This window comes from Muscardinus avellanarius (genome assembly GCF_963383645.1).
Source record: "Muscardinus avellanarius genome assembly, chromosome: 1".
Classification (NCBI taxonomy): domain Eukaryota; kingdom Metazoa; phylum Chordata; class Mammalia; order Rodentia; family Gliridae; genus Muscardinus; species Muscardinus avellanarius.
The window spans coordinates 178040218-178053148 of NC_137786.1; the positions used below are offsets into that span (position 1 = coordinate 178040218).

General features: G+C 39.2%; 1 protein-coding gene across 2 annotated transcripts in view; it reads left to right on the forward strand.

Moving 5' to 3' along the window:
* Window positions 1–12931, forward strand: part of FCHSD2 (FCH and double SH3 domains 2) — a gene marked incomplete at both ends in the record, with an annotated part of 242205 nt that overhangs the window by 192067 nt on the left and 37207 nt on the right. For both annotated transcript variants that reach the window (XM_080700168.1, XM_080700169.1), the window contains one exon: window positions 8413–8529. In XM_080700168.1, the coding sequence (XP_080556294.1) occupies window positions 8413–8529 (117 nt within the window). The remainder of the gene's footprint in view (window positions 1–8412; window positions 8530–12931) is intronic.

A 12931-nucleotide genomic window follows, 5' to 3' on the forward strand; every position in this document is an offset into this window, starting at 1 on the left:
ATGAGACTCTGTTTCAAAATAAAGAATAAAAATAGGCCTGGGGGTGTAGCTCGGAGGCAGAATGCCCCGGGTTCCATCCCCAGTACCACAAAAACAGTGAGTGAGTTCTAGATTGTTTTTATGACCACAATAAGATCCCTCATGTCTTTTTGCTATTAAACCTCATTCCCACACCCAGCCAAAGGCACCACTAATTCTACTTTCCATCTCTATACATATGCTTTTCCTAGACAGTTCACACAAACTGAATCATACAGTATGTGCAGTCTCTTATATCTTGCTTGTTTCACTTACCATATGTTGTCTTGTTTCTTTTTGTGGTACTGTGGAAGGAGCTTACTCTCTGAGCTACATCCTCAGCCTTATTTTTTTCTTTTTTTTTTTTTTTATTAAACAGGGCCTCACTAAGTAGCTGAGGCTGGCCATGAACCGGCCATGAACCTGCCATCCTCCTGTCTCAGCCTCCCAAGTACTCAGATTACCAGCGCATGCCTCCACACCCAGCTACAATAATATTACAGAACACACCATACTTTGTTCTTCTTTGTTGCAAATGTATTTTATGTTGGGAGTTTTATATGTAGTAGTAGAAGAAGAAATGTGGAATGTGTTCAAGTCGGACAGTAATATAATAAGATCTATTGCAGAGGCAGGACAATATTGTTTCTTAGTTTTATTTTTTATCTTATAATTTGAATTGGAAATTTGGGGCTGCTAATATTTTATCTAAGTTTAGGTTATATATTAAGGAAGTTACTACTATAATAAATTACAGCTCTTATATCCTTCTAAGGATTTTCAAAATTTAGCATTTTTCTGCAAAAGTTCAAAAGCCCAACTGAAAACAAATAATCACATATTACCATGGGAATTTAATTAAAGGTTGGAATTATTGCACCCTTTTTGGGCTTATCTTTTATTTTTGGATGATAACTTTTTATATGATCTTAATATATGATTATTTTGAGTCTTGCTTTAAAATGATAGCCCAAAAGAAATCAAAATGATTTTTATAATCATTTTTATCTGTTTATAGCCATTTTGTATCAGTTTTCTAAAGCCATTGACTGGGAGGTTTTTGTAATATTAACTAGTAAGAAGATTATAAGTGAGAATGACCAAAGGCAAGTTTTGTCTAATGTAGTAACCTAGAACCTATAGCTACTAGGTGGTGGTGGTGGTGGTGGTGTTGTTGTTGTTGTTGTTGGATGCAAGGTTCTAGGAATTAAACGCAGGAGTTTTCTACCTCCAAGCTACACCCCTATCCCTATTTTTTTTTTTTGAAACAGAATCTCACTAAGTTGCTGAGGCTATCCTTGAACCTGAGATCCTCCTATCTCAGCCTCCAAGTATTGGGGTTGCACCAGTACACCAGCATGCCTGGCTCATGGTTATTATTAAAAGATTTCCTTGTCTATATTTCCATATGATGTTACGGATTTCTAAGATTTATTTTTTTAGAATCTGTTACCATTTCTCAAATGATTCCAACAAGTCAAAATCTTTTCTAAAATGAGTAAAGTACACCCTTTGCTAAAATGAGTGTGTGAGTGTGTGTGTGTGTGTGTGTGTCTGTGTGTGTGTGTGTGTGTATACACATACATATACACACACACACAGACACACACAGACACACACACACACACACACACATACTGGGAATTGAACCTAGGGGCACTCATCCACTGGCCACACCCCCCAGCCCTTTTAATCTTTTAATATTTTGTTTTGATACAAAACTAACTTGCCTAGGCTGGCCACAAACATTGAATCCTCCTGTCTTATTCTCCCAAGCACTGGGATTACAGATATGTGCCATCCTGCATGGTTTGAAATGAGTTTTTTGTTTGTTTCATTTTGTTTTTGTGATATTGAGGGTTGAACCCAGGAGCATTCTATCTCAGAGGTCTATTTCCAACCCTTTTTATTTTTTATTTTGAAGCAGGGTCTCAATAGTTGCCAAGGCTGACCTGAACCTAAGACCCTTCTGTCCCAGCCTCCCAAGTACTGAGATTATAGGTGTGTACACACCTGGCTTTGAAATGAGTTTTTAATGCAGAATTATTCTAAGGTGAATAAGGACTATATCCTTAAGCAACCCTCCCCTCCAAAAAAAGATATTCTGTGAAGGAGAATTGACAATCATATTTAATTAGAATCTCAGTTTTGGTCATTGAGCTGTTACACAGATTACTGTGGTGTTAGATACTTATATAGGTTGTACAAGGAGAAGTTATGGGTTTTGGTTTCCAAAGATAGATGTTTATTTTGCATGTATTTAACATATCTGATTTAGCTTCCTCATGCAAAAACTAACTGCTTTACTGAGTATGAAAATGAGGTATTTGGCTCAAGGCCTGGCACATAGTAGTAGTTACAGACTAGTTATTGACTGCCTTTTTGTTTTGTTTTGGGGATTTTTTTGTATCTTTATTAAGACAAACATGTTACTCCTTTTTGTTTAAGTTTTGCCCCTAATTGCTACAGGAAATACCAAACTATCAAATATAGAAGATGTGACAAAGATTATGAAATCTTGCATTACTCAGCTTCCTTACTGAATCGATGACTACAGGTTCCTTGGGATTTCTGTTCTCTTATTTCCCAAAGCAGATCTCATCAGCCTCTGTGTGTGTGTGTGGGGGGGGGTACTAGGGGTGGAACCCAGAGGCTTTCTACCTCCGGGCTATACTCCCAGACCTTTTTTTTATACTTTATTTGGAAACAGGGTCTCACTGCTGAGAGCCTCACTAAGTAGCTGAGGCTGGCTTCAAATCATGCGATCCTCCTGTCTCAGCCTCCCAAGCGCGGGGATTACAAGCGTGCGCCACCACGCCCGGCTCTCATCAGCCTCTTAAGCCTAAAAGGGAATCTGTATGGAATAAACAGGACCCAATAGCTAACATTCAGCATCCATTCCTACCTCTATTACGACTTGCACTTTTCAGGACCTCTGCTCTGTGTACAACTCAGTCTTTCGTTACTGGAAGTAGTGAAGAATGTCCTTTGGGGCATTTCCTTACATTCTACAAAAAGCACAAGGTCAGCCAGGACGGGAAACATGCATATCTATAAAACTTAGATAAGTATGCCCTATACAAGCAGGAAAAACAAAGGAACATTTTCCCTCAGTTCCTTGTGGGAATGAGAGAACCCTTTCCTCCCTACTTTCCTTGTAACTAACAAGATGTTCAGAGATAATGGTGTTAAAATCTGACATTAAATTTCTCCTATGTGATATTTCTTTGCTATTTTAGCCATTATTTCTGATATTTAATTCTTCCTTCTATAGACTAAAAGTTACACTAAGTGTCCACTTGATTTAGGACTTTTACATGTCTGGGATTTGCTTAAGCTATGAGGATCCTCATCAGAGGCCTGATGGGTCTTCCTTATCTTGGGCTTTTAGCATCCCAAACTGCAAGGTAAATATACTTACTCACTTTGTTTAAAAAAATATTGTTTATGTGGAGCATTTTGTGCCTCTATTAAGTAAAAATAAATATGCAGCAAGTGTTTCCTTTGCCTGTAAAGGACTGTATTATAGGATTAATATACCATGTAGGAAATTTACCTAAGAATTCTGTTATGCAAGCCAGACATAATGGCAAATGCCTAAAATCCCAGCCACTCCGGAGGCTGAGGTAGGAAGATCACAAGTTGAGACCAACCTGGGCAACTTTGTAAGACCCTATCTCAAAATAAAATTTTTACAGAAGGTTGAGGATTCAGCTCAGTGATAAAACACTCCTGGTTTCAGTCTTCAATCCAACAACAATAAAAATTCTCAGTTATGAATGGCTTTTTCCACTGGTGAAAATTTTGGGTTGCTTATGGCATTGTGTCACAAACATAAAAGGAATAAGAAAATCTGTGGGAGATCCTGTTGGGTATATAGGCTCCAAACTCTTTTGTGTGGGGGGGGCAGTATCCCAGGAAGAAAGGATTTGACTGAGCATAGGAGTGCCCCTTCTCGAATTAGCAGAGTTGACAGGCAGGTTTTCAGAAAGGCTGTCCTCTTCAGCCTTTCAGAAAGAGTTTACTTACTTTTCATAGAAAGCCTGCCATCTATGATAGGCTCTCTGCTCGGTTGGTCACCATTCTTCTGGTCTGGTTCCTTCTCTGAGCATCCAAAGGAATCCAGAGCTTTGTATCAGTGCCTTGGTGACACATCTGAACCCAGGAGCTTTTTTTTTTTTTTTTTTGACCACCGAGTTATACTACCACTCCTTGTATCTTTCATTTTGAGACAGGGTCTCACTAAGCTGCCAAGGCTGGACTATAATTCCTGCCTCAGACTCCCAGGTAACTCCCATTCATATAATTAAAGGCCATCTAATACAATCCCCACCCCCATGTTTAAATCCCCACCAGTAAATCTATTCAAAATGAATGAGGAAGGAAAATTTTTTAATCTCTCGATTTTGGAAGTTTTATAAATCTTTCTTTTATGGAACTTATTAGTTCTTTTAAGAAGTAGCCATTGAAGTCTAAAGCAAATTAGCTCCCCAAAGAGACTCAGCTGTGTTGCCCTGACTGCCTTGATGGCACCTCTTTGAATCTCAGCTTCTTCACTTGAAAATGAAAACATCTGCAGACAAGATGAAATCTCAGATTCTTACCAGTGCTGTGATGGATTTAAAAGAACAAAGCTGGGCGTGGTGGCGCACACTTGTAATCCCAGCGCTTGGGAGGCTGAGACAGGAGGACCGCACAGGTTCAAAGCCAGCCTCAGCTACTGAGTGAGGCTCTTAGCAACTTAGTGAGACCCTGTTTCCAAATAAAACATAAAATAGGACTGGAAGTACAGCCTGGAGGTAGAAAAGCCCCTGGGTTCCACCCCTAGTAATACACATATAAAAAAAGAAGAACAAACAGGTTCATTCCTTGGCCAGCGGAAACACTGTTCTCTGGATGGAAGCCTCAGAAATTATGCTAATAATGCTACTGCTCTGAGCTTCAAATTTCTTCTTAGCATTATCTGTGAGCTTATCCTTATCTGTGAATTTAGCCTAACCCAAAGCAAAGAGGCCTCCGTAAAAAACTCAAGATTGTGTGTGTGTGTGTGTGTGTGAGAGAGAGAGAGAGAGAGAGAGAGAGAGAGAGAAAGAGAGAGAGAGATACTGGGGTTCCCGGAAGCCCTTCTACCTCTGGGCTACACTCCCAGACCAATTTTTTTTTTTTTTTTTGGAAATAGGGTCTCTTAGGCCAGCGCGGCTGGCTTCGAACCTGCGCAATCCTCCTGTCTCTGCCTCCCAAGCACGGGGATTACAAGCATGCGCCACCACACCTGGCACCTCAAGATAGTTTTGAAAACTTAATTCACTTGAAACTTAAAATTCATGATAAGGTAATCTTAAGAAGTACTGGAAACGGGGCATAGTGGCGCACACTTGTAATCCCAGCATTTGGGAGGCTGAGACAGGAGGATCCAGATTTATGGACAGCCTCAGCTGCTTAGGCCCTTTGCAACTCAGTGAGACCATGTTTCAAAATAATGAATTTTTTTTTTTAAATAGGGCTACGGGTGTAGCTCAGAGGTAGAATGCCCCTAGGTTCCATCCCCAGTACTGCAAACAAAAAAAGGAAGAACCTATTTGATAGGAGCCAGTTGTGGTGGTGCAGGCCTATAATCCCAGTATATGGGAGGCTGAGACAGAAGTATCGCAAGTTCAGTCAACCTCAAGAACTTACTGAGACCCTGTTTCAAAATAAAAAGTGTTGTAGCCCGGCGTGGTGTCTCATGCTTGTAATTCCAGTACTTGGGAGGCTGAGACAGGAGGATCGCACAGGTTTGAAGCCAGCCTCAGCTACTTACTGAGGCTCTCAGTAACACAGTGAGACCCTGTTTCTAAATAAAATATAAAATAGGTCTGAGAGTGCAGTCCAGAGGTAGAGGGCCCCTGGATTCCATCCCCAGTACCACACAAAATAAAAACATAAATAATAAAAAATTATGAGTGCAGCTCAAAAGTAGAATGCTCCTAGAGTCAATCCCCCAATACCAAAATCAAGCTATATTAAAAGAATTCATTAAAAATTAAGCTGGGCTTGGTGGTGCATGCTTGTAATCCCCACGCTTGGGAGGCTGAGACAGGAGGATCGCCCAGGTTCAAAGCCAGCCTCCGCTGGCTGAAGAGACCCTGTTTCCAAATTTAAAAAATATATAAAATAGGTCTGGGAGTGTAGCCTGGAGGTAGAAGTTTCCTGGATTCCACCTCCAGTACCACCAAAAAAAAAAAAAAAAAAACCACCAGCCAGCGTGTGTGTGTGTGTGTGTGTGTGTGTGTGTGTGTGTGTGTGTGTGTGTGTGTTTGGTGGTACTGGGGATTGAACTCAGTGGCATTCTACCTCCAAGATTCACCCCCAAACCCTATTTTATTTCATTTTTTTATTTTGAAGCAAGTCTTGCTAAGTTCCTGAGGCTGTCCTCAAACCTGTGATCCTTCTTTCTCAGCCTCCCTAGTACTGGGATTACAGGTGTGTACTACCACACCTGGCTTAGCCAGCATTTGAAACAGAAGCAGTCACTGGCAATTCCTTCACTATAACCACTGCAAATACAAAGCGATCTGCACAAGGAACTGACTGATAGGATTGTTGATAGATAAGAACGTTTTTCTGTGTAGTTTAATAACCTGAGCTATATTTGCCATATAAATTTGGTGACATTTTTATCAATGTCATGTGTCATGAGGATGTAAATTAGTAAATATGTCCATGATCAGAAAGCTATGAAATGGCATGGAGTGGGTTCAGAACTGAGTCTTCTGACTTAGAAACCTTGCCCACCTTGCTCCAGACTCCTTGTAGTACAGCTCTCTATCTTCCTACGTAAGGTTCCTCCAGATAATGTGCATACATGTTGTTTGCATCTACATCTGGGGTTCAGCACTTTAGTGTCCCTGACTTCTGAGGACAGATATAAATTTGAATGCCTAGATCCATTTACAATGCAAAATAGAATATTAAGTTGGTTCCCAGGTTCCTGATAGTCCAAGGGACAAGAATATAAAATGTAAATATTAAATTCTATTGGATTTGAATTTTGATTATTTTTCACTTGCCATTTTATTATGTAGGTTTAGCTGAAATACATATATAGAGTAAAAGTTTTTCAGTTTTTTGCCTTATCACAATTTCCTCAACAATATTAAAATCTTTAATTCAGTATATCAAATTCTACTCACTCTAGCAATTTTGAGCTATGTGGCCTTGCAGATGAGTTTCTAAAGTTCTTTCCATTCCAGAAATTTGCCTCTTTTTATACTAGAAATCTTTTTTGGACAATTCATATTTAAGAACTTTTCTTACTGTGTACAGTGGTGCACACCTGTAATTCCTAGCTATTCAGGAGGCTAAGAAAGGATTGCAAATTCAAGGTCAACTTGGACAATTTATTAATATTCTGTTTCAAATTTTTGAAAATAGATAAATAAAGCCAGGCATGGTGGCCCACACTTAAAATCCCAGTATTTGGTTGGCTGAGACAGGAGGATGACAGGTTTGAAGTCAGCCTTAGCAACTTAGACCTTTTGTAACTTACAAGACCCTCTTTCCAAGTAAGAAATAAAATCAGACTGGGAGTATAACTTGGAGGTAGAATACCTCTGGGATCAATCCCCAGTATCAAATTAAATTACTGAATGAATGGATGACTAGCTTCATAAAGTTGTTATAGAAGTTATGTGAAGTACTTTCTGCAGTGCCTTGCAAAGTAGGGATTATTATTTTTTATAGTAGGGCTACTATTGTTTATTTAGATTTTTGCAGATTGTTCTTTGTGAAACAGACTGGAGCACTTTTTGAGCTAGAAGTAACTTTCAGCATTCTTTGATCTAGTACCCTTATCTTTCAGATGAAGAAATTAAAACCCAGAGAAAAAGCAAAGGATGGTTCAAGTTTGGTAACAACTTGGCTATGAACCTATAACTAAAATCCAGTATCTTGGGTCAAGAGAACAGAATTGTGTTTCTGTTAACCTGTTTTGTTTTGTTATTCTCGTTTCTTTTTCAATGCTTCTTTCTTTAACCACATTGAAATTATTGGATTGTTTCTCATTTGTATCTATGTAATGATTTTAGTGTCATAGTAGGTTGGCATGAATATTTTTCTTCTTCTTTGTAGCTTTACTAGCTAGCTTTCTTTATCCCCCCCCCCCAAAAAAAAAAAAAAAACAGTCCATAGCATAGCATTGGAGATGAAGCTTCTGTGTTTGACGATATAAGGCTAAGAGCCTGTGGTCATGTATAGTGTCATACTTCTTAGTCTTCTGACTTTCTGTGACATGAGGCATTGCTTCCCACAGTGGTAGGGTATGCTGATTGAGTGAAGACCCTCTGATCCAACTGCTGAATGTAATTGTGGCAATAAGGATAACAATATTTTTCTCTCTGCTCTCTTGTTTAATAGAGCCGACAATTAGAATCCGAAACTGGCACCACAGAGGAGCACAGTCTAAATAAAGAGGCTCGGAAATGGGCCACACGTGTGGCACGTGAGCACAAAAACATTGTTCATCAACAACGGGTAAGTGTAGTAGAGAGTCCTGGCTACACTCAGCTTAAACCAAATGTCAAGCCAATCTAAGGAGTTGAATTTTATTAACGTAAAAAATATCCTATATATGTATTTTCTGTACTTTTTCAACACCTCACAGTATGATCTTAGCTGTCTACTGGTCTTGAAAATTACATAAACCCTCTACCAGCAACACATTAATTCATTTGTTTGCCAAAGAGTTGCCTAAAAAAGGCTATTGATAGTGTATTATAGTCTGTTGGACAGAAGAAGAGACATATATATGTTGAGTTAAGGGAGGCTTTCTTCTGCAAGAGATGTTTGTTTGTTTGTTTGTTTGTTTGTTTTGGCATGGTACTGGGGATTGAGCCCAGGATTACAAGTGTGTGCCACCACACCTAGCTCAAATTTTTTGAAGATGCCATTGTAGAGTCTATGAAAATTTCCTTTCTTCATTTCCTTTTCCCTCCCTTCCTTCCTTCCTTTCTTCCTTCCTTCCTTGCTTCTTTCCTTTCTCTCTTCCTTTTGTGTGGAGTGCTGGAGATTGAACCCCAGGAACATTCTACCTCCAAGATACACACCTACCCCATTTTTTATTTGGAAACATGGTCTCACTAAGTTGCTGACAGCCTCATTAAGTTGTTGAGACTGGCTTCAAACCTGTGATACTCCTGCTCAAACTCCCAAGTATTGGCGTTACAGTTGTACACCACCATGCCTGTCTTGAACATGTGATTTTCAAGACTAAAGTCTAAGTGCAAAAAAATTATTTTAAATGCATAGGTACACTTTTTCTCAATTTCATTTTTAATACTAATGTCCTTTCTTTGCCTTGATATCCAACTTCTTAAAATAATTGTTCATACTTAGTATATGTATGTCCTCATCTCCTGTTTATTTTTTAGCCTATTAGATGGGGTAATCTCAGCTAGGCAGTTCTCACTTGGGGTCTCTCTCATAGTAGTGCTAATGTCATCGCCCAGGCTTCTTCACTGACGTAGCTGGTCCAGCAAAGAAGTGGAACAGCCAGGCTCCTCATGCACCTCTGTCTATCTGTGGTGTCTCCACATGGTCCCTCCAACAGGGCCGCTTCAGTTTGACTATACTGTTTCCATGGTAGCAGAGTCCCAAGAGTGAGAAAATAGAACTGTGTTCACCTTCTGACACAGCCTCAGAGACATCACTGTGATACTTGTGTTATATTTTATTAGGATAGTCACAAAGCCCTGTCTAAAGAGAAAGGATATGCACTCTGCTTTTTGGTGGAGAAATAGCAAAGTTCTGGAAAAACATGTAGAAGAGGAAATATTGTAGTAGCTGTTTTTTGAAAACACAGTCTACCTTTCAACCATAGCTGTTTACATCACTCTCACATGCAAAATACATTTACTTTTTCACTTAGAATTCCCCAAAGCCTGTTTTTTGCTAAAAGCTGTCCAAATTTAATAAAAAACATTATAAACTAAGATCAAAAGAGCTCCACAAACACAAAATCACGCCAAAGTCTATCATAATCATTTATTAAAAAGACATTGAGCCGGGCATGGTGGCGCACGCTTGTAATCCCCACGCTTGGGAGGCAGAGACAGGAGGATCACGCAGGTTCGAAGCTAGCCCCGCACGCTGGCTTAGGAGACCCTGTTTCCAAATAAAAATGCAAAAATAGGTCTGGGAGTGTAGCCCAGAGGTAGAAGGGCTTCCAGGAACCCCAGTACCACCAAAAAAAAAGACATTGATAGCTGGGCATAGCGGTGCACACTTGTAATCTCAGTACTTAGGAGACTGAGACAGGAGAATTGCAAGTTTGCAGCCAGCGTCAGCAACTTAAGCTCTCAGCAACTCAGTGAGATCCTGTTTCTGAATAAAAAATAAAATAGAGCTGGTGATGTAGCTCAGAGGTAGAATGCTTCTGTGTTCAGTTCCCAGTACCACATATACATACACACATACCAAAAAGAAACAATCATTGATAGTCTGTGACAAAAAAATTAAAAAGGTTTTCTCTAAAATCAAGAGCAAGCCAGATACCTACTTTTACCATGTCTATTCAGCATAGTTGTGGAAGTCCTAATCAGAGGACTCAGGCAAGCAAAAGATGTAAAAGGTATCTAACTTGGAAAGAAGTAAAATTATCTCCGTTCACAGATGACATAACCTTGTATGTAGAAATTCTAATAAACAAAACTGTTATAGTTAGTAATTGAGTGTAGCAAAGTTGCAGGCTACAAAATAAACACAAAAACCAGTTGTATTTCTTATACACTAATACTGAACAATTGGAAAAGAAAAATCCCCAGCACCATAACAACATTAAAAAAGGGAATTAAGAGAATAATTCCATTTACAAAATGTCTATATACAGTAATACCAAAAACAAAATACTTAGGAATAAACTTAATCACAAAGGTAACATGTTTATACACTAAAAACTATAAAACTTTGATGAAAGAAATTAGAGAGGGCAGAAGTAGATGGAAAGATATGTTCATAAAATGGATCTGCAGATTCAGTGCATTCTCTATGAAATTCACAATGGGAACACATGGATTGAAAGGCAGATTTTTTTTTTTTTTTGCAATACTAGGGATGAAACCCAGGGGCATGCTACCTCTGAGCTACACCTCCAGCCCTATTTTTTAGTCTCTTTTTTGAAGCAGGGTCTCACTGAGTTGCAAGGGGCCTCTCTAAGTAGCTGAGGCTGTCTGTGAACCGTGATCTTCCGGTCTCGGTCTCCTGAATGCTGGGAGCTACCACACCTGGCCTAGATTTTTTTTTTCTTTCTTTTGGTGGTGGTGCTGCAGATTGAACCCAGGGGCATTCTATCACCAAGTCAAACCCCAGCTCATTTTTCTATCTTATGTTTTATTTGGAAATAAGATCTTCCTAAGTTGATGAGCCTCACTGACTTGCTGAGGCTAGCTTCAAACCTGCAATCCTCCTGCCTCAGCCTTCCCAATACTGAGATTACAGGTGTGTACCACCACATCTGGCTAGATACTCGTAAATGTTAATAGCACCAAAAATGTGTTTCAGAACAATGCTTTTTTCAGAAACAGAAAAAAATCCTAAAATTCATATAGAACCTCAAATAGCCAAAATGTTCTTAGGAAAGAACACAGAGGACTTCTACTTCCTGATTTGAAAGCTTATAAAACTATAGTGTTTGAGATAGTGTGATATTGACATAAGGACATACATATAGACTAATGTAAACACATAGACTTCTTTTTTTGTGTGTGTGGTACTGAGGGTGGAGCCCAGGGGCTTTTCTACCTCTGGGCTATCCTCCCATACTTATTTTATACTTTATTTGGAAGCAAGGTCTCTCACTAAGTTGCTGAGAGCCTCACTAAGTAGCTGAGGCTGGCTTCAAATCTATATAATCCTCCTATCTCATCCTACCAAGCGCTGGGATTACAAGCGTGCACCACCACGCCTGGCTCACACATAGACTCCTATAGACTATTTTTGAAGTCTCACTATTTTTAAAATACCAGTTATCTCCATGTGTTCAATGCAACTGGATCAAACACTCAGCAAGGCCTTTTTTTGTGTGTAGAAATTGATGTGTTGATTCTCAAAGGTATAGGGTAATGCAAATAATCTAAAGTAGCCAAAACAATTTTGAAAAAAAGGGCGTACTCTACCAGGTTTCAAAACAAAACTACAGTAATCGAGAATCGAGAGGACTTACAGATAACTCGAACAAAATAGAAGTAAGCCCACACGTAGGTGGTTAGTTGATTTTTTTTAAGGTAAACAAACAAAAATGAATCCAGCTGTTTTAAATTCATGACTAATTAAGGTACAAGCATAACTCAACATTTAATAGCTTACCAATATAATAAACTGTATTTACAGAGTAAAGATGAAAAATTCCCTGCTTTTTACAACTGCCAAAAAAGCATTTGATGAAATCAATATTCCAGTCTGAGGATATAGCTCAGTGGTAGGGTGCTTATCTCTTATGCTCAGGGCCCTGGGTTCTATCCCTAGCACAGCCTAAATCAAGGTGTCAGTCAGCCTGGTCTGGGGAAGACTGCTTGCAAGCCTATTCCTCTTTGTCAGAATCAAGTCCTTGTCTCTATAAGAATGTATTACCTGTTCCCTTCCTGGCCATTAGCTTGGGCTACATTCATCTCCTTGAAGCGCTTCCCAGTCCTTATCACATGGAATCCTTCTTTTTGGACTCTTGACTTTTTTTCTTGGATTATTCCAGCCAGAGAAAGTTCTGTGCTTATAAGGCATTGATTAGATTGTGTTCACTCAGGTAATCATGATGATCTCACTATCCCAGTGTCCCTAATTACATCATACATATCCACAGTTTTAGAGATGAGGGTTTAGACATCTTTAGGGCCATTTTGCCTATTACAGAAATAAAATAAAAAAATAGTACTCATCATACCTC